At 43.4% G+C, this 22,091-nt stretch overlaps 1 protein-coding gene across 9 annotated transcripts in view; it reads left to right on the plus strand.

Annotated features, from left to right (window-relative positions):
* LOC135545981 (glutamate receptor 2-like) overlaps positions 1-22,091 on the plus strand; it is a 71,461-nt gene that overhangs the window by 41,119 nt on the left and 8,251 nt on the right. For all 9 annotated transcript variants that reach the window (XM_064974011.1, XM_064974007.1, XM_064974004.1 and 6 more), the window contains exons 4-11: positions 7,098-7,294; positions 8,127-8,180; positions 8,443-8,601; positions 8,894-9,061; positions 9,352-9,456; positions 13,635-13,742; positions 14,057-14,263; positions 14,435-14,802. In XM_064974011.1, the coding sequence (XP_064830083.1) occupies positions 7,098-7,294; positions 8,127-8,180; positions 8,443-8,601; positions 8,894-9,061; positions 9,352-9,456; positions 13,635-13,742; positions 14,057-14,263; positions 14,435-14,802 (1,366 nt within the window). The remainder of the gene's footprint in view (positions 1-7,097; positions 7,295-8,126; positions 8,181-8,442; positions 8,602-8,893; positions 9,062-9,351; positions 9,457-13,634; positions 13,743-14,056; positions 14,264-14,434; positions 14,803-22,091) is intronic.

Genomic DNA, 22,091 nt, shown 5'->3' on the forward strand with positions numbered 1-22,091 from the left:
CTCTGGAAGGAGGACACAATGGAGTTGTCAACCGTGATGGCGAGATCATGGAACGGGCAGTCCTTCCCCGGGAGGAAGAGCAGCTCCGTCTTGCCGAGGTTCAGCTTGAGGTGGTGATCCGTCATCCACACTGATATGTCTGCCAGACATGCAGAGATGCGATTCGCCACCTGGTCATCAGAAGTGGGAAAGGAGAAGATTAATTGTGTGTCGTCTGCATAGCAATGATAGGAGAGACCTTGTGAGGTTATGACAGAGCCAAGTGACTTGGTGTATAGCGAGAATAGGAGAGGGCCTAGAACAGAGCCCTGGGGGACACCAGTGGTGAGAGCGCGTGGTGAGGAGACAGATTCTCGCCACGCCACCTGGTAGGAGCGACCTGTCAGGTAGGACGCAATCCAAGCGTGGGCCGCGCCGGAGATGCCCAACTCGGAGACGGTGGAGAGGAGGATCTGATGGTTCACAGTATCGAAGGCAGCCGATAGGTCTAGAAGGATGAGAGCAGAGGAGAGAGAGTTAGCTTTAGCAGTGCGGAGCGCCTCCGTGATACAGAGAAGAGCAGTCTCCGTTGAATGACTAGTCTTGAAACCTGACTGATTTGGATCAAGAAGGTCATTCTGAGAGAGATAGCAGGAGAGCTGGCCAAGGACGGCACGTTCAAGAGTTTTGGAGAGAAAAGAAAGAAGGGATACTGGTCTGTAGTTGTTGACATCGGAGGGATCGAGTGTAGGTTTTTTCAGAAGGGGTGCAACTCTCGCTCTCTTGAAGACGGAAGGGACGTAGCCAGCGGTCAGGGATGAGTTGATGAGCGAGGTGAGGTAAGGGAGAAGGTCTCCGGAAATGGTCTGGAGAAGAGAGGAGGGGATAGGGTCAAGCGGGCAGGTTGTTGGGCGGCCGGCCGTCACAAGAAGCGAGATTTCATCTGGAGAGAGAGGGGAGAAAGAGGTCAGAGCACAGGGTAGGGCAGTGTGAGCAGAACCAGCGGTGTCGTTTGACTTAGCAAATGAGGATCGGATGTCGTCGACCTTCTTTTCAAAATGGTTGACGAAGTCATCTGCAGAGAGGGAGGAGGGGGGGGAGGGGGAGGAGGATTCAGGAGGGAGGAGAAGGTGGCAAAGAGCTTCCTAGGGTTAGAGGCACATGCTTGGAATTTAGAGTGGTAGAAAGTGGCTTTAGCAGCAGAGACAGAGGAGGAAAATGTAGAGAGGAGGGAGTGAAAGGATGCCAGGTCCGCAGGGAGGCGAGTTTTCCTCCATTTCCGCTCGGCTGCCCGGAGCCCTGTTCTGTGAGCTCGCAATGAGTCGTCGAGCCACGGAGCGGGGAGGGGAGGACCGAGCCGGCCTGGAGGATAGGGGACATAGAGAGTCAAAGGATGCAGAAAGGGAAGAGAGGAGGGTTGAGGAGGCAGAATCAGGAGATAGGTTGGAGAAGGTTTGAGCAGAGGGAAGAGATGATAGGATGGAAGAGGAGAGAGTAGCGGGGGAGAGAGAGCGAAGGTTGGGACGGCGCGATACCATCCGAGTAGGGGCAGTGTGGGAAGTGTTGGATGAGAGCGAGAGGGAAAAGGATACAAGGTAGTGGTCGGAGACTTGGAGGGGAGTTGCAATGAGGTTAGTGGAAGAACAGCATCTAGTAAAGATGAGGTCGAGCGAATTGCCTGCCTTGTGAGTAGGGGGGAAGGTGAGGGGGTGAGGTCAAAAGAGGAGAGGAGTGGAAAGAAGGAGGCAGAGAGATGTTCGACGAGTACATACACTCCATTGTGAAAAGTATCTTTAACTCTAGAAAAGGACCTGTAAGTATGCATTTCACTGTTAGTCGACACCCGTTGTCTACAAAGCATGTAACAAATAACAGTTGATTTAAATCCCTTTCAGATCTATTGAAGTGCATACTACTGCCTCGGAAGGAGGAGCTAAATAAGGGTGTATTTGGAACTCATACCAACCTAGATCTGTAGCAGATTGTACCACAAAGATGTAATACACCCCATTTCTATTTGGCTAAACCTCTCACTGACGTGTTTTGTGATGACATGGCTTTGTCATTGTAGATTTTGTTTCCCCATCTCCCTATGGTTGCCTGGAGGCATTAACCCACCCTTTATCATGCCGTTAGTTGTCTTGTTTTGTGAAACACGTTTTCACGTTTAAAAAAAACTGTAGAGAGTATGTCACCAAACCACGTTGATGAGAAACAATAAGGTCAACACCTCTGATACAGAATTACTTTAACATTCAAAATGATCCCGCAGTGCACTTTATCTTTATCTGCAATTGTTTGAATTTGAGCTTTAGTTGAGAGAAAGAGGTACTGCAAGTATAGGTGCACACCTTGAATACAGCATTTTATATTCTGACTGAACTCACAGCATGGTTGCCTCTATTTATACAATGGATTGAATATTGAATTAGTCTAGACTCTAGAGAGAGGTTCTGGATGTGTCTGTATGTTTTGTGGTTGAGAGCGCTTCTCTGACTGTCCTTCAGCCTCACCCCCTTCTCTCTGAGGGTGCTAGCTGTCTCCACAGCCCGCCTGTCAGCCACCAAATGACAGCTGACACACCATGATGGAAGGTGGCTCCATGGGACATCTGCTCAGCTAGACATGCCCAAACTGTTTGGGAAATGAAACATGAAGGAGAAACTCCATTGGTCTATTGCTTTTCTTAGTTGGTGATGGCATACAAGGCTGTGACGATTTGGAATGATGGGAACATTTTCACAGAAATGTTGAATACCAATGTGTATGGTGTTTCAACTTCACTTACAGTATGTTACATAGAGATATACTATTGGATGATCTGTGTCCATTACAGTGATCAATACAGGCCAGGGTTTGAGGAGAAAGAAGGAAATGGATACCCTAATGTGTAAAAACAGTGAAAGTGTGAAGACAGTAGAGCTGCAAACATGTAAAACAAAGGGGGAAATACCATCATTATTGACCCAATATTTGACTTACAGTACCAGTCAAAAGTTTGGACACCTACTCATTCAGGGGATTTTCTTTATTTAAAAAAAAACAATTTTCTACATTGTAGAATAATAGTGAAGACATCAAAACTATGAAATAACACATATGGAATCAAAGTAGTAACACAAGAAGTGTTAAACATGTCAAAATATATTTTAGATTCTAGCCACCCTTTGCCTTGATGACAGCTTTGTACACTCTTGGCATTCTCTCAACCAGCTTCACCTGGAATTATTTTCCAACAGTCTTGAAGGAGTTCCCACATATACTGAGCACTTGTTGGCTGCTTTTCCTTCACTCTGCGGTCCAACTCATCCCAAACCATCTCAATTGGGTTGAGGTCGGGTGATTGTGGAGGCCAGGTCCTCTGATGCAGCACTCCAGCCTGGATGTGTGTTGGGTCATTGTCCTGTTGAAAAACAAATGATAGTCCCACTAAGCGCCAACCAGATGGGATGGTGTATCGAATGCCAAGAGTGTGGTAGTGTATAAGTATGTGGTCAGTATAAGATTATATCATCCTGTCCATAATGATTTTTATGCTACATGAGTTCTGTCATGTTGTTTACGCTTTATACATTGTGCATTCAAAGATTAATCTCTGACATTTGCTATTGAAAATGTAATATTTGTTTGACTCCCAAGATTGCTTATGACTTCATACATTATGTTGGCTTTGAATTTCTCTCTCTTGATTGAAGTGTTCCGTTCCAACCAAAAGGGAATTCCAAGAGGGTTCTGTAGCATTCATTATAAATGGAGTGTGTCAATCCATTTGTTGAGTTTGTTTTGCTTTGAATGTTTCTAAATGAGCTAGGCAATGTGTGTTTAATATATATTTGACAGATTAATTTGTTCTAAGGGTGGTATCCTATGACGGTGCCACGTTGAAAGTCACTGGGCTTTTCAGTAAGACTATTCTACAGCCAATGTTTCCTATGGATATTGCATTGCTGTGTGCTTGATTTTATACACTTGTCAGCAATGGGTGTGGCTGAAATAGCCAAATCCACTAATTTTAAGGAGTGTCTACATCATTTTGTCTGTATATAGTGTATGTCTTTGATGGTAGAATGGTATCAATTTATGGTAAAGTTGGTGGTATGGTAGGGTGTGGTTATTCCTGACTATCCCAGGAAGATACAAGTCTTTTCTAAGATCATAATGCGTGAAAATGCTTCTCGCATGCAATGTTGAGTACCCTTCTTTGAGTCAGAACATGTAACACACATGCATCACGAAGGATAAACCAAATCCATTCCACTCTGTAAAGATGTTTTCTGAATACTGTATATTCCCATTCTACCCAACGCATCTGCCTAACAACTTGCCATATTGAGCAATAAACTATATTCTCTCATCGCCTCGCATCGCCCACAGCGCATGTTGAGCGGAGCTTAAATCAGAAAAAAATCAAATTATCTTATTTTAATGGGCATCAGAGAAACAGTCAACCTTAACTGAGTCATGACCCTACAGTAATCATGACTTACAGTGTGTTCTGAGGAAAAACGTTTGCTCGGTTTTCTATCTTCACAAAGCCCCCCCATCTGACCTTCATAAACACCAAAGAAGACTCGAGGCTGTAATCGCTTCCAAAGGTGCTTCAACAAAGTAATGAGTAAAGGGTCTGAATATTTATGTAAAATGTGATATTTCAGTTTATTTTTAATACATTTGCAAAACCTTCTAAAAACCTGTTTGCTTTTTTATTTTGAGGTATTGTGTGTAGATTGGTACGAAACAAAAAAAATGTTAATCAATTTTATAATCATGGTGGTAATGTAACTTATATATACAGTGCCTTCGGAAATTATTCAGACCCCTTGACCTTTTCCACATTTTATTAGGTTACAGCCTTTTTCTAAAGATGTTTTTTTTAATGTCCATCATTAATGGCCTGCAGCATACCACCCTGCATTCCACTGCTTGCTTGCTTCTGCAGCTAAAGCAGGGTTGGTCCTGGTCAGTCTCTGGATGGGAGACCAGGTTCTGCTGGAAGTGGTGTTGGAGGGCCAGTAGAAAGCACCCTTTCTTCTGGTCTAAAAAAATAAATATCCCAATTCCCCAGGGCAGTGATTGGGGACATTGTCCTGTGTAGGGTGCTGTCTTTTGGATGGGACGTTAAATGGGTTTCCTGATTCTTTGTGGTCACTAAAGATCCTATGGCACGTATTTTAAGACTAGGTGTGTTAATTAACCCTGGTGTCTTGGCTAAATTCCCAATCTGGACCTCATACCATCACGGTCACCTAATCATCCCCAGTTTACAATTCGTCCCCCCTCCTATTCCCCAGATCTTTGCTTTAAATGAGAATGTGTTCTCAGTCAACTTACCTGGTAAAATAAGGGTACAAAATATGAATAAAAATCTACCAAAAAAAATCTATAATGTCAAAGCAAAAACAGGATTTTATACATTTTTGTAAATGTATAAAAATAAATAAAGCTGAAGTAGCAAATTTACGTAACTATTCAGCGCCTTTACTGAGTACTTTGTTGAAGCACCTTTGGCAGCAATTACAGCCTCGAGTCTTCTTAGGTATGACACTACAAGCTTGGCACACCTGTATGTGGGGAGTTTCTCCCATTATTCTCTGCTGATCCTCTCAAGCTCTGTCAGGTTGGATGGGGAGCTTTGCTGCACCAGCTATTTTCAGGTCTCTCCAGAGATGTTAGATGTTAGATCGGGTTCAATTCCGGGCTCTCAAGGACACTCAAACTTGTCCCGTAGCCACTCCTGCATTGTCTTGGCTGTGTGCTTAGGGTCGTTGTCCTGTTGTGAGGTGAACCTTCACCCCAGTCTGAGGTCCTGGGAGCTCTGGAGCAGATTTTCATTAAAGATCTCTCTGTACTTTGCTCCATTCATCTTTCCCCCAATCCTGACTAGTCTCACAGTCCCTGCCGCTGAACAACTTCCCCACAGCATGATGCTGCCACCACCATGCTTCACCGTAGGGATGGTGCCAGGTTTCTTCCAGAAGTGGCGCTTGGTATTCAGGCCAAACAGTTCAATTTTGGTTTCATCAGACCAGAGAATCTTGTTTCTCATGGTCTGTGAGTCTTTATGTGCCTTTTGGCAAACTCCAAGCGGCTGTCATGTGCCTTTTACTAAGGAGTGGCTTCTGTCTGGCCACTCTACCACAAAGGCCTGATTGGTGGAGTGCTGCGGATATGGTTGTCCTTCTGGAAGGTTCTTCCATCTCCACAGAGGAACTCTAGAGCTTTGTCAGACTGACCATCGGGTTCTTGGTCACCTCCCTGACCAAGGCCCTTCTCCTCCGATTGCTCAGTTTGGCTGGGCGGCCAGCTCTGGGAAGAGTGTTGGTGGTTCCAAACTTCTTCCATTTAAGAATAACGGAGGCCACTGTGTTCTTGGGGACCTTCAATGCTGCAGAAATGTTTTCGTACCCTTCCCCAGATCTGTGCTTCGTCACAATCCTGTCTCAGGGCTCTATGGAAAATTCCTTTGACCTCATGGCTTGGTTTTTAATCTGACATGCACTGTCAACTGTGGGACCTTATATAGACAGATGTGTGTCATTCCTAATCATGTCCATTCAATTGAATTTACCACAGATGGTCTCCAATCAAGTTGTAAAAACATCAAGGATGATCAATGGAAACAGGATGCACCTGAGCTCAATTTTGAGTCTCATAGCAAAGGTTCTGAATACTTATGTAAATAAGGTATATCCGTTATTTAATTTTAATAAATGTGAAAAAATGTGTATTATCTTGTTTTATCTTTTTCATTATTGGGTATTGTGTGTCTATTTGCTGGAGATGTTTTTTTAATTTAATACATTAGAATAAGGCTGCAACGTATAGAAATGTGGAAAATGTCGAAGGGTCTAAATACTTTCCGAATGCACTGAATCTATTTGCATTAATTTAAAACCCTGTAAGGATCTGTATTCTCAGATGTACTATGGCAAATCCTAAGTGTGTCCTATCCTGGGTCAGCTTCGTTAGAATACACCATAGGAAAATGTTTTTGTGACAGAAAACAAAAACAATAATTTCTTATTGGAGATAAGTTCAGATTGTGTCCTCGTTTCACTCAGTTCAGAGCTGTTTTGTCAGTATCGTACCCAATGAACATGACCCTCTTGTCTGTCCAGGTCTGACCACACTGCAGGTGGTGCTGGACACGGCTGCAGAAAGGAAGTGGCAGGTGACCGCCATCAACGTGGGCAACCTGAAGGACGAGAGGAAAGACGAGGCCTACCGCTCCCTCTTCCAGGACCTGGAGAACAAGAAGGAGAGACGGGTCATCCTGGACTGTGAACAGGACAAAGTCAAAGACATTATGGAACAGGTAAACATAAAAGCTCAGTCCTCTGGTAGTTTGTGCTGGCTCTGATGTTAGAGCAGTGTTATATTGAACAGCTATTCTGCTATGACTGAACTTATGATGATTGCAATGATGAGTGTGTGTAATGCAGCAGTTGAGATCTTGTTGGTGTGTTTTTGCCTGTGTGGGTGAGTGTCATCCTTGCCTGCAAACATTTCACACCTACCCCCCAAGTGGACTGCCTTGCAACAATCCCCTTAATTGTTAAGTTAAACTGCAACAAAAGTGGAATTAAAGGCCACAGAGATTTACATAAACGGGTTATTTATAAATCATCTCAGGCCCGTGGGAGATTACATCGATTTGTTTTTAAGGCAAGCAGATGTGTGTTTCACAAAACACTGAAATCAATGTGTATTCCCCTCGCTGCTGCATGCTAAAGGTTTTATCTGAGAGAAACATAATCAAAACCGGTCACAGTTTTCTTCCTATAGGAAGTCACGTACAATGCATTTTTATTCAAATTATTATTTAAATCTCTTTATGTAACTGGCTTTCTAAGTGGAGGTGTCACTCATGTGGTGGGATTAGCTGCAGGTGTGTCATTTGAGGTAGTTAGTGAAATGGCCTTTGAGGTAATTACTGAAATGGGCTTCCTGTTTTGGTTCGTTACTGACAAGTGATAGCACTGGCAGGTGGCAGGTGTTCGTGACTGTAAATAAAGCCTATAAGAATAACACTTATGACTACTGTAGCATACGGAATATGATTACATGGAGACTGTCTTTTTTGATTTCCATGTCATTATGGTTTCATATATGATCTGTTCTGTTTACCTATCTGATCTTTTCTCCAGGTTATCACCATTGGCAGACATGTGAAAGGCTACCACTATATCATTGCAAATTTGGTGAGTTTTCACAACTCAGCTGTGGAATTGGAATCTCAGGGAGAACATAGTGACTAAAATTGATTTATTAAGCTAAAAGCATAGAGATGAGACATTGAGAAGCCAGAGTGATCGTCTTCCAATTGAATCTCTTCTGTATTGCCAAATAAGTTAGCTTTGGGTAATAATTCCATTCCCGTTTCTTTCTTTCAGCTGACATTTGTTTGACAGCAAACATTCCCATTTCATGTCTGTGCTTGGATTCTCTTGTTTTTCATTTCAGGGTTTTGTGGATGGGGACCTCTCCAAAATTCAATATGGAGGAGCCAATGTCTCAGGTTTCCAGATTGTGGATTTTGATGACCCGTTGGTTTCCAAATTTGACCAGATTTGGGAGGCTCTGGAGGAGAAAGAGTACCCTGGTGCCGACAGTAAGATTAGGGTGAGTAGACATCCACGTGGGTGCTGAGTTGAGAGGGACTCAGCTAGCACTTCTCCATCCCCGGGAGCTGTGATGTGGCTGTGGCTTCAAAATGTTTTGCCCCTATTCTCCCTCATACATACTGTGTGTGTGTGCAGACCCAGGCACACAGCCGCTTGCACACACACAGACAAGCACACTGACGTCCTCACAACCCCTCTCAGAAACACACTAACTCTTCCTTCCCCTCCCTTGTGTCCCCATTTCACCCCCCAACACACTTACACACCCTTCCCCTTCTGTTCTATTGCAGTACACGTCGGCGTTGACCTACGACGCGGTGCAGGTGATGACGGAGGCCTTCCGCTACCTGCACAAGCAGCGCATTGACATCGCCAGAAAGGGCAACAATGGCGACTGTCTGGCTAACCCCGCCGTGCCCTGGGCGCAGGGAGTGGAGATTGAACGAGCGCTCAAACAGGTGACAGCATGGGGTTGCCGTGGCAACGGCTGGCTGGCTCTACCACATACACGCACACACAGAGACAGAAGTATAAGAACACACAAAAACATACACACATTCTCCCCTGAGCTAGCATTGACAATAGTCTTCCCACACACTCTCAGGATTTCTACCCTGAGCATTGGCTTCAAAGCTTAGACGAGGCGATGTGAATCCAGATCTGTGTGGAAAAAGTAAATTGGTCTATGACTGAGGTATTTAATGGTGGCGTCTTGCCATTCTGCCACTGTGCTTTTGTGTTCTTCTAGGTCCGTGTGGACGGTCTCACAGGGAATATTCAGTTTGATCAACATGGAAAACGAGTAAACTACTCTGTTAATATCATGGAGCTGAAGAATAATGGTCCTGTGAAGGTATGTTAGTGTTTCTGCATATGGATATGGCTGGAACATGTCTCAATGTGATAGATGCTGAGCCCACCCTCGGAAGCCCCGCCTTACTGGCTACAATATCAGGGCTGTCATCCATTTTCAAAATTCTTCTCTCTTCAGCTCGCCTGAAGGAAGAACATTTCACGCAATTTACTAACTTTTCAATCACACGAAGGCTCCAAGATTCAGATCTGACTTAGGTGTCTGTCAGTGGGTCCCCCTAGATGTTGCTTTGCTCTCTTTACGTGACACATGTATGCATTGCATGCACATGACCAATAGGGCCTGAACTATAGAATATCATAATCACATAACTAAATTCATTTTAACAAACTCAGAACACGAACACATCTGACAGCAAAACGTATGCAGAGGACGTGACAAATAAACTTGAAACGGGGGAATTTTTACTGGTTGCTCAGGGGGTCAAGGAGAGGTCAGGTTGTGGAAAATACTGGAGATCAAGAAAAATAAAGTAAGGAGCAAGTGCTGTGTGCATATGTTTGCCAAACTGGTGCTGTTAGATTACAATCTAACGGTTCGGAACAATGTAAACAACACTAAATCAATTAAGTGTACTAGAGAGTCTGTAATTATTATTTAAAACATTTTGTAAAGCCTTTATTACAGCAAAGACCAAAACCAGTCGCATTCATTTGTGAATGCAATTTCCAAAATGGAACGGTTTATTTATTACTCAAGGGTCGCGTTATTTTATTTAAAAAAAAATATGCTTGATTGCATTTCAAATCAGGAATGACTCGTGTGATCACATGAATGAATGAATAATTGATTGATACAGTACTGTAGCTTATATATAAGTATTGGAATATAGGCATAAGTAAGTTATGTATTAAGACTAAACAGGATGTGCTCCAAGCCTACAGAATGATAGTGGTTATAGAAGGTTGCTATACTAAGCCAACTAATAATAATGATATTACATATTGTTATAATAATGATGATTACAACAATAAAAATAATAATAATATATAAGGAGATCAAGAAAAATGAGGGCTATTATTTTTACAAATATATTTTTTCTGGCCATTTGGAACAGTGTAAACCACACTAAATAAATTAGAAATAATACCAGAGAGGCCGTTCTAACGCAAAAAAAGTGTAAAGCCTTTATGACACCATAGCAAAGACTAACATTTTTTAAATTGTTTATCTGACTTGTGGTTGGTGGTCACAGAGGCTTGGTGCTCATGGAATCAGTAGGCTATTAAACAAACACTCAAAGGCAACAGAAGCAGGATCTGTTTTATTTCTGTCGATGTGTATGGATGATTTATAACGCCAGGCACATTTAACAGTTAGACTATTGATTATAGGCCTAATTAAGTTGGGGATTCCGCCCTCCTCACTTTTCTTAGACAATCTAGGCAATGACTGTTTTCTCATCTCCTAACTCCGTATAGTTGTAATCACGTTTGAGAGTAAACCCCTAGTCGTCAAATTCAACCTTTCAGGGGCCAAACCCACAGTTCCATATTTCTGTGTCAAATTGTCCTATGCGCCTGGCACAATAGACCCCGACGACGGCTGGGACTATGTGGTGGTCCTCATGAGAGCCAGTTTCATCATAGTGCTTGATGATCTATTTGGTAACAGAAGGACTATTTGGTAAAAGACCAAGTCCATATTATGGCAAGATCAGCTCAAATAAGCAAAGAGAAATGACAGTCCGTCATTACTTTAGGACATGAAAATTTCAAGAACTACGTTTTTTCAAGTGCAGTCGCAAAAAGCATCAAGCGCTATGATGAAACTGGCTCTCAAGTGGACCGACACAAGAAGGAAAGACCTAGAGTTACCTCTGCTGCAGAGTATAAGTTAATTAGAGGTCCCTGCATCAGAAGTACAGAGCAGTTGGTACAGCCGGTACTTCTTAGTTCCCAAGAGCGATGGAACTTTGTGTCCAATCCAGGATTTCAAGGTTTGTAAATTCAACATGCTCACACTTTGCCGTCTATTGCAGTGGATGCAACCCAGCAATATGTTTATGTCCATAGATCTGACGGATGCATATTGTCATGTGACTCGATGAGTTAGCTGAGTTGAGGGAACAGGTGGAGCTCCAGCTCCATGTTGGTTTCCCATATTCAGTCACTGGGGTGCACAGTGAATCACAAGAGAAGTTGTTACCTCCGGTTCAGCGCATTCAGTTTTCTGGGTCTTGTTCTGATTTGGTTCTGAATCTTAAGTTTTTGTCCCAACAAGAGTAGGGTCGCATTCCGGCTCTGTTTGGCACGGTTTCAACTGGGACACCCAGTGTTTTTTCACTTATGCCTGCGGTTGTTGGGTCTGATGGCATCTATGATAGCTGTGGTGCCTCTGGGACTTCTGTTGATGTGTCTGTTTCAGAGCTAGATGATTGCTACGTATCTGGATGCATCTTGCCACTGCCATCGTTTGCTCAGGGTTTCCCCGACGTTGCTAGCGCTGAGGCTTTCCGTCCGATGTTGGAGGGCAAGCATGAGTTGGTAAGGTCTCTCTTAAACCTGGCTTGTTATCTGCTTGTAAAAAGCAGTGAGAATTTGTCGCTCCGGGGGAAGTATCTTCATAGATCTCTCAACGTGGTTGCAGACCTACATTCCAGGGGAGGTTTATCTCTACGGAATGGAGACTGCACCCCTCTGTGGTGGCCCAAATATAGGACCTGTTCGGCAGGGCCGACGTAGATCTTAAGCATCGCAAGAAAACGGACGTCTGTTCTTCTCAGTGAGGGATCTGGGTGCTCCTTTGGGAAGGGATGCTTTGGTCTATCATTGGCCTTGGACCCTGCTCTATGTGTTCCTCTGGTATACTGGATTCAGGCCACCGTGGAGAGGGTCCATCAGGAGGGTCTGGTGGCTCCCCGTTGGACCAGACAACCCTGGTTCCCAGGGAGATCATCTGCCTGTTGGGGGACCCCTAGATGGTTCTGTGTCATCGGGGTCTATTGTCCCAGGCACATAGGACAATTTGACACAGAGATATGAAACTGTGGGTTTGGCCCCTGAAAGGTTGAATTTGAGGACTAAGGGTTTACTCTCAAACGTGATTACAACCATACAGTCAGCGAATGATGAATGGAACCTGAGTTTACAAATAATCAAATCAATAAAATAGGAATATATATGTTTGGTTAACAGTTATGCAACACCAAATTCCTGATTTTCTTATGGCTGGGTCTGGGAGCAGGTGTTAGGCAGTGCACATGTTACTCATTTATCCGCGTCACCACAGTTTCCCTGCGAGTTTGAGCCTTGGACTGCCATGGTTCATTGATAGGGAATGCGCATTATCAAGACACAACAGATGCCCTGTTGTTTTGGACTTGCGGTTCCTTGTGTGAGTTCTGGCTTTCCAGACACCTTGAGTCTCTGTGTGAGACTTTTTGGAACTGGTATGGACTGGGGTCGATGTTAGGCAGTTTCCTGTGGCTTTGAGACTTGGACTGCCGTGGCAGTGCGCCAGTACACAGTTTCCAGGTTACTGCAGGTTTTCCGTGGATTTGAGCTTCAGGCTGCTGTGGTTCATTTACTCTGGTCAATCCTATGCCGTGCGTATCTGCGCTTTACCAAGTCATGACAGGGGTTCTGTTACTTTGGACTTGCGATTCTTTGTACTAGTATGGACATTTCAGGCTCGCAAGGTAAGCATTGTTCTTGAGCTGGTGAAAGCTGTGTGTGCTTTGGCTGCCGTGGACCTAGTTTGGTACCCTCTGAGCCGGCTTGGGCCGTGATTGTATGTCCCCGTAGAATGTTACACAGAGTGACCGACTGAAAGGGAAGGTACAGTTAGAAATATAAATACTGTTTCCTGAAGGAGGGAACTAGGTACAACATATTTTGGCCCCACACCGTCAGGGGGTTTGAGCTCGCTGAAGAGCAGTACGGAATTGAGGAAATGTATGCGAGCCACAATATTATAGCCAGGAAGGCTTCCAAGGGTGGCCTCGGCCTCCATTGACCTGTTGGGCATGATTTCAGTTTGCTTTCAGATTGGCTTGATTTAAGACTCCCCATAGTATGTTAAACCTCGTTCGCTCCTTCAGGGAACAATAGTTATATTCATAACTGTATGTTTACAATAATCTGAAACAACAACGCTGTCTACCGTCTCATGACATTATGGAATTGCTCATTCACTATGCATTATTTTCTCCACAGATTGGATATTGGAACGAAGTTGACAAAATGGCTGTCACAAAATCAGACGTGTTTCCGAATGACACAACAGGAATGGAAAACAAAACGGTCATTGTGACCACAATCTTGGTAATGACTTAACATTGACTCTATTCATACCATCTCACTCGAATTCACAACAATTGAATTGAAAATCAAAACGGCAATTGTTCGTCCATAGAATCATGTTTTTATAGTATTACTGTGTCCATATTGATGCGGTTCTAATATGGACACTGTACATACACAAACAAACCCATAGTAGTCTACGTCTATTTATGAGCTGTTCATTCATTCAGTGAAAAGTCTCTACATGTATACAGCTAGCATGAACTATATACCATGATGTAAAGGCTAAAGGCACTCCTGCTGGACTGAACAGTATTTTTGGTTTTCTCCCTCAGGAAGCCCCATATGTAATGCTCAAGAAGAATGCTGACCTTTTTTTAGACAATGAAAGATACGAGGGCTATTGTGTAGATCTGGCTGCTGAGATAGCCAAGCACTGCGGCTTCAAATACCAGCTGAAAATTGTGGGGGATGGCAAATATGGAGCCCGAGACGCTGAGACCAAGATCTGGAACGGAATGGTGGGAGAGCTTGTCTATGGGGTAAGAAAAGAGATGCATGGGCCTTATAATATTGATCAAATCCAATAACTTGCTGTATACGAACATCCCCAGTAGTTCCCTTTAAACACTACTAATGCCCACCCGGTTTCCCTAGAACAACAACATCAGCTCTTTATAACATCAAGCTCTATCTCTCTCTCTCCTCCCCAGAAAGCTGATATAGCTGTGGCACCGCTGACCATCACCCTCGTCCGAGAAGAAGTAATAGACTTCTCCAAGCCCTTTATGTCACTGGGTATTTCCATTATGATCAAGAAGCCCCAAAAGTCAAAACCAGGGGTCTTCTCCTTCCTGGACCCTCTGGCCTACGAAATCTGGATGTGCATCGTGTTTGCCTACATCGGTGTGAGCGTGGTGCTCTTCCTGGTCAGTCGATTCAGCCCATATGAGTGGCACACAGAGGAGTACGAGGACGGCCAGATCCAGACTAATGAGTCTACCAACGAGTTTGGGATATTCAACAGTCTCTGGTTCTCCCTCGGCGCCTTCATGAGACAGGGCTGTGACATCTCGCCTAGGTGGGTTTCAAACTGCCTCCTGATTGTATGTTGCTCGGCTGGCTCAGTGTGACTTACTAGTATTCATACACTGATATTCTTGGTGAATTTTGCAACCTCGCAACTCATGCTACAATGAGGATCAAATCATCCCCAGCTTCCATTTGGCCCCCCTCCTCTCCCCTGTAACTATTCCCCAGGTTGTTTTTAAATGGCATAGTATTCTCAAGAATCTTACAGTATAATATAAGGAGATAAAGATATACAGTGCATTCGGAAAGTATACAGACACCTTTACTTTTTCCACATTTTGTTACATTACAGCCTTATTCTAAAATGGATTAAATAATTTCCCCCCTCATCAATCTATGCACAATACCCCATAACGACAAAGAAAATACAGGGTTTTAGACATTTTTGTTCATTTATTAAAATGAATATATCATAGTTACATATCACAGACCCTTTACTCAGTACTTTGTTGAAGCACCTTTGGCAGCGATTACAACCTTGAGTCTTATTGGGTATTATGTTACAACTTGGCACACCTGTATTTGGGGAGTTTCTCCCATCCTTCTCTGCATATCCTCTCAAGCTCTGTCAGGCGGCAGGGTAGCATAGCATAGTGGTTAGAGCGTTGGACTAGTAACCGGAAGGTTGCGAGTTCAAACCCCCGAGCTGACAAGGTACAAATCTGTCGTTCTGCCCCTGAACAGGCAGTTAACCCACTGTTCCCAGGCCGTCATTGAAAATAAGAATTTCTTCTTAACTGACTTGCCTGGTTAAATAAAGGTAAAAAAAAGGTTGGTTGGGGAGCGTTGCTGCACAGGTATGTTTAGCTCTCTCCAGAAATGTTAGATCGGGTTCTATTCCGGGTTCTGGCTGGGCCACTCAAGAACACTCAGAGACTTGTCCCGAAGCCACTCCTCAAATCAAATCAAATGTTTTATATAGCTCTTCGTACATCAGCTGATATCTCAAAGTGCTGTACAGAAGCCCAGCCTAAAACCCCAAACAGCAAGCAATGCAGGTGTAGAAGCACGGTGGCTAGGAAAAACTCCCTAGAAAGGCCAAAACCTAGGAAGAAACCTAGAGAGGAACCAGGCTATGTGGGGTGGCCAGTCTTCTTATGGCTGTGCCGGGTGGAGATTATAACAGAACATGGCCAAGATGTTCAAATGTTCATAAATGACCAGCATGGTCCAATAATAATAAGGCAGAACAGTTGAAACTGGAGCAGCAGCACGGCCAGGTGGACTGGGGACAGCAAGGAGTCATCATGTCAGGTAGTCCTGAGGCATGGTCCTAGGGCTCAGGTCCTCCAATAGAGAGAAAGAAAGAGAGAATTAAAGAGAGCACACTTAAATTCACACAGGACACCGAAAAGGACAGGAGAAGTACTCCAGATATAACAAACTGACCCTAGGCCCCCGACACACAAACTACTGAAGCATAAATACTGGAGGCTGAGACAGGAGGAGTCAGGAGACACTGTGGCCCCATCCAAGGACACCCCCGGACAGGGCCAAACAGGAAGGATATAACCCCACCCACTTTGCCAAAGCACAGCCCCCACACCACTAGAGGGATATCTTCAACCACCAACTTACCATCCTGAGACAAGGCTGAGTATAGCCCACAAAGATCTCTGCCATGGCACAACCCAAGGGGGTTGCGCCAACCCAGACAGGATGATCACATCAGTGACTCAACCCGCTCAGGTGACACACCCCTCCCAGGGACTGTATGAGAGAGCCCCAGTAAGCCAGTGACTCAGCCCCTGTAATAGGATTAGAGGCAGAGAATCCCAGTGGAAAGAGGGGAACCGGAGACAGCAAGGGCGGTTTGTTGCTCCAGAGCCTTTCCGTTCACTTCCCACTCCTGGGCCAGACTACACTCAATCATATGACCCACTGAAGAGATGAGTCTTCAGTAAAGACTTGTTTGCTTAGAAATTCTAGGGACAATTAGGAGGCCTGCGTCTTGTGACTGTAGCGTAAGTGTAGGTATGTATGGCAGGACCAAATCAGAGAGATAGGTAGGAGCAAGCCCATGTAATGCTTTGTAGGTTAGCAGTAAAACCTTGAAATCAGCCCTTGCTTTGACAGGAAGCCAATGTAGGGAGGCTAGCACTGGAGAAATATGATACATTTTGGTTCTAGTCAGGATTCTAGCAGCCGTATTTAGCACTAACTGAAGTTTATTTAGTGCTTTATCCGGGTAGCCGGAAAGTAAAGCATGGATTAATTTTTCTGCTTCATTTTTGGACATAAAGTTTCTGATTTTTGCAATGTTACATAGATGGAAAAAAGCTGTCCATGAAATAGTCTTGATATGTTCTTCAAAAGAGAGATCAGGGTCCAGAGTAACGCCGAGGTCCTTCACAGTTTTATTTGAGACGACTGTACAACCATTAAGATTAATTGTCAGATTCAACAGAAGATCTCTTTGTTTCTTGGGACCGAGAACAAGCATCTCTGTTTTGTCCGAGTTTAAAAGTAGAAAGTTTGCAGCCATCCACTTCCTTATGTCTGAAGCACATGCTTCTAGCGAGGACAATTTTGGGGCTTCACCATGTTTCATTGAAATGCACAGCTGTGTGTCATCCGCATAGCATTGAAAGTTAACATTATGTTTTTAAATGACATCCCCAAGAGGTAAAATATATAGCAAAAACAATAGTGGTCCTAAAACGGAACCTTGAGGAACACCAACATTTACAGTTGATTTGTCAGAGGACAAACCATTCACAGAGACAAACTGATATCTTTCCGACAGATAAGATCTAAACCAGGCCAGAACTTGTCTGTGTAGACCAATTTGGGTTTCCAATCTCTCCAAAAGAATGTGGTGATCGATGGTATCAAAAGCAGCACTAAGGTCTCGGAGCACGAGGACAGATGCAGAGCCTCAGTCTGATGCCATTAAAAGGTAATTTACCACCTTCACAAGTGCAGTCTCAGTGCTATGATGGGGTCTAAAACCAGACTGAAGCATTTCGTATACATTGTCTTCAGAAAGCCAGTGAGTTGCTGCGCAACAGCCTTTTCTAAACATTTTGATAGGAATGAATGATTTGATATAGGCCGATAGTTTTTTATATTTTCTGGGTCAAGGTTTGGCTTTTTCAAGAGAGGCTTTATTACTGCCACTTTTAGTGAGTTTGGAACACATCCGGTGGATAGAGAGCCGTTTATTATGTTCAAAATAGGAGGGCCAAGCACAGGAAGCAGCTCTTTTAGTAGTTTAGTTGGAATAGGGTCCAGTATGCAGCTTGAAGGTTTAGAGGCCATGATTATTTTCATCACTGTGTCAAGTGATATAGTACTAAAACACTTGAGCGTCTCTCTTGATCCTAGGTCCTGGCAGAGTTGTGCAGACTCAGGACTACTGAACTTTGAGGAATAAGCAGATTTAAAGAGGAGTCCGTAATTTGCTTTTCCTCAAAGAAGTTCATGAATTTATCACTGCTAAAGTGAAAGCCATCCGCTCATGGCGAATGCTGCTTTTTAGTTAGCTTTGCGACAGTATCAAAAAGGAATTTCGGATTGTTCTTATTTTCCTCAATTTAGTTAGAAAAATTGGATGATCGAGCAGCAGTAAGGGCTCTTCGGTACTGCACGATGCTGTCTTTCCAAGCTAGTCGGAAGACTTCCAGTTTGGTGTGGCGCCATTTCCGTTCCAATTTTCTGGAAGCTTGCTTCAGAGCTCGGGTATTTTCTGTGTAACAGGGAGCTAGTTTCTTATGAGAAATGTTTTTAGTTTTTAGGGGTGCAACTGCATCTAGGGTATTGCTCAAGATTAAATTGAGTTCCTCAGTTAGGCGGTTAACTGATTTTTGTCCTCTGGCGTCCTTGGGTAGACAGAGGGAATCTGGAAGGACATCAAGGAATCTTTGTGTATTCTGTGAATTTATAGCACAACTTTTGATGTTCCTTGGTTGGGCTCTGAGCAGATTATTTGTTGCAATTGTAAACGTAATAAAATGGTGGTCCGATAGTCTAGGATTATGAGGAAAAACATTAAGATCCACAGCATTTATTCCATGGGACAAAACTAGGTCCAGAGTATGACTGTGACAGTGAGTGGGTCCAGAGACATGTTGGACAAAACCCACTGAGTCGTTGATGGCTCCGAAAGCCTTTTGGAGTTGGTCTGTGGACTTTTCCATGTGAATATTAAAGTCACCAAAGATTAGAATATTATCTGCTATGACTATAAGGTCAGATAGGAATTCAGGGAACTCAATGAGGAACGCTGTATATGGCCCAGGAGGCCTGTAAACAGTAGCTATAAAAAGTGATTGAGTAGGCTGCATAGATTTCATGACTAGAAGCTCAAAAGACGAAAACGTAATTTTTGGGCGGTAAATTGAAATTTGCTATCGTAAATGTTAGCAACACCTCCGCCTTTGCGGGATGCGCGGGGGATATGGTCACTAGTGTAGCCAGGAGGTGAGGCCTCATTTAACACCTTAAATTCATCAAGCTTGAGCCATGTTTCAGTCAGGCCAATCACATCAGGATTATGATCAGTGATTAGTTCATTGACTATAATTGCCTTTGAAGTAAGGGATCTAACATTAAGTAGCCCTATTTTGACTCCTGCGTTGTCTTGGCTGTGTGCTTAGGGTCATTGACCTGGAAGATGAGCCTTCAACCCAGTTTGAGGTCCTGAGCATTCTGGAGCAGGTTATCATCAAGGATCTCTCTGTACTTTACTCCATTCATCTTTCCCTCGATCTTGACTAGTCTCCCAGTCCATGCCGCTGAAAAACATACCCACAGCATGATGCTGCCACCACCATGCTTCACCATATGGATGGTGCCAGGTTTCCTCCAGATGTGACCCTTGGCATTTAGGCTAAAATGGTTCCATTTTGATTTCATCAGACCAGAGAATCTTATTTCTCATGATCAAAGAGTCCTTTAAGTGCGTTTTGGCAAACTCCAAGCGGTCTGTCATGTGCCTTTTACTGAGGAGTCGTTCCATCTGGCCAATCTACCATCTGACCAATCACTCTCTGTCAGAGTGACCATCAGGTTCTTGGTGACCTCCCTGACTAAGGCCCTTCTGCCCCGATTGCTCAATTTGGCCAGGCGACCTGGCCACATTCCGTTTAAGAATGAAGACCACTTTTCTCTTGGGGACCTTCAATGCTGCAGACATTTTTTGGTACCCTTCCCCAGATCTGTGGCTCAAGAGAATCCTTTCTCAGAGCTCTACGTACAATTCCTTCAACCTCATGGCTTGATTTTTTTCTCTGACATCCACTGTCAACTGTGGGACCTTGTATCGGCAGGTGTGTGGCTTTCCATATCATGTCCAATCAGATAAATTTACCACAGGTGGACTCCAAGTTGTAGAAACCTCTCAAGGATGATCAATATAAACATGATGCACCTGCTCTCAATTTTGACTTTCATAGCAAAGGGTCTGAATACTTATGTAAATAAGGTATGTTTTTTATTTTTTATTGTTTAGCAAAAATGTCTAAACCTGTTTTCGCTTTGTCATTATGTGATATTGTGTGTAGATTTAATCCATTTTAGAATAGGGCTGTAACGTAACAAAATGTGGGAAAAGTAAAAGTGTTTGAATACTTTCCGAATGCACTGTATACTGAACCAAAATATAAACGCAACAGTTTCAAAGATTTTACTGCGTTACAGTTCATATAACGAAATAAGTCAATTGAAATAAATTAGGCCCAGATCTATAGATTTCACATGACAGTGAAGCCAAATTCTCTAAAATGACATTGGAGGTGGCTTATGGTAGAGAAATTAACATTAAATTATCTGGCAACAGCTCTGGTGGACATTCCTGCAGTCAGCATGCCAATTGCACACTCCCTCAACTTGAGACATCTATGGACTTGTGTTGTTTGACAAAACTGAACATTTTACAGTGGCCTTTTATTGTCCCCAGCACAAGGTGCACCTGTGTAATGATCATGCTGTTTAATCAGCTTCTTTATATACCACACCTGTCAGGTGGATGGATTATCTTGGCAAATGAGAAATGCTCACTAACAGGGATGTAAATAAATTTGTGCTAAACATTTGAGAGAAATAAGCTTTTGTGCATATGGAAAGTTTAAAGGATATTTTTTTACTGCTCATGAAACATAGGACCAACACTTCACATGTTGCATTCATATTTGTATTCAGTGTAACGATACCTCTTCAAACTTTATTTCAAGACATGACAACTGGATTATTTCAATTCTCTGTTGAGTGATATAAAAAAGCTAGTATTTTATACATCTTGGTATGATCCCTTCCATTTAATACACATCCTGTACACTCCTGGCAGTCCTTGTACCCCTTGACGTACAGTTTATTATGTAAGCAGACGTGCCATGTCTTGAAATATCATAGTCCCAGCTGTAATTAATTCAGTGTCATATTAGTGCTGGGCGTATAGGGATTTAATGAAGTGCGAATGCAGCCGATTATGTTAAGCAGGCTCCCACTTTACACCAGAGAGGGGGCCGTCAGTCACATGAATTCCTGGGAGATTTGTCATCAAGACATCAGCTATTACCCACCGCGTCCCTTTACACATGACTGGGCCTTGATGTTGTTTAAAGGAAGAGCTAACTCTGTATATTTGCTCCAGGGTGCTCAGTTTTCCTTGCTATGTCATTACCGGAGATGTCAATGGTCATACAATTTCTTTATGCCCACTCAATCAGCTATGAGTTTAATGTACAGTTGAAGTTGGAAGTTTACATACACTTAAGTTGGAGTCATTAAACTTGCTTATCAACTACTCCACAAAATTCTTGTTAACAAACGATAGTTTTCCCTAGTCGGTTAGGACATATACTTGGTGCATTTTAAACAGCTTGGAAAATTCCAGAAAATGATGTCATGGCTTTAGAAGCTTCTGATAGGCTTATTGACAACATTTGAGTCAATTGGAGGTGTATCTGTGGATGGATTTCAAGGCCTATCTTCAAATTCAGTGACTCTTTGCTTGACATCATTGGAAAAATCAAAAGAAATCTACCAAGAGCTCAGAAAAAAATTGTAGACCTCCACAAGTCTGGTTCATCCTTGGGAGCAATTTCCAAATGCATATGAAGGTACCACGTTCATCTGTACAAACAATAGTACGCAAGTATAAACACCATGGGACCACGCAGCCATCATACCGCTCAGGAAGGAGACACGTTCTGTCTCCTAGTAAGGAACTTACTTTGATGCGAAAAGTGCAAATCAATCCCAGAACAACAGCAAAGGACCTTGTGAAGATGCTGGAGGAAACAGGTACAAACCTATCTATATCCACAGTAAAACGAT

This window comes from Oncorhynchus masou, chromosome 9 (genome assembly GCF_036934945.1).
Source record: "Oncorhynchus masou masou isolate Uvic2021 chromosome 9, UVic_Omas_1.1, whole genome shotgun sequence".
Classification (NCBI taxonomy): domain Eukaryota; kingdom Metazoa; phylum Chordata; class Actinopteri; order Salmoniformes; family Salmonidae; genus Oncorhynchus; species Oncorhynchus masou.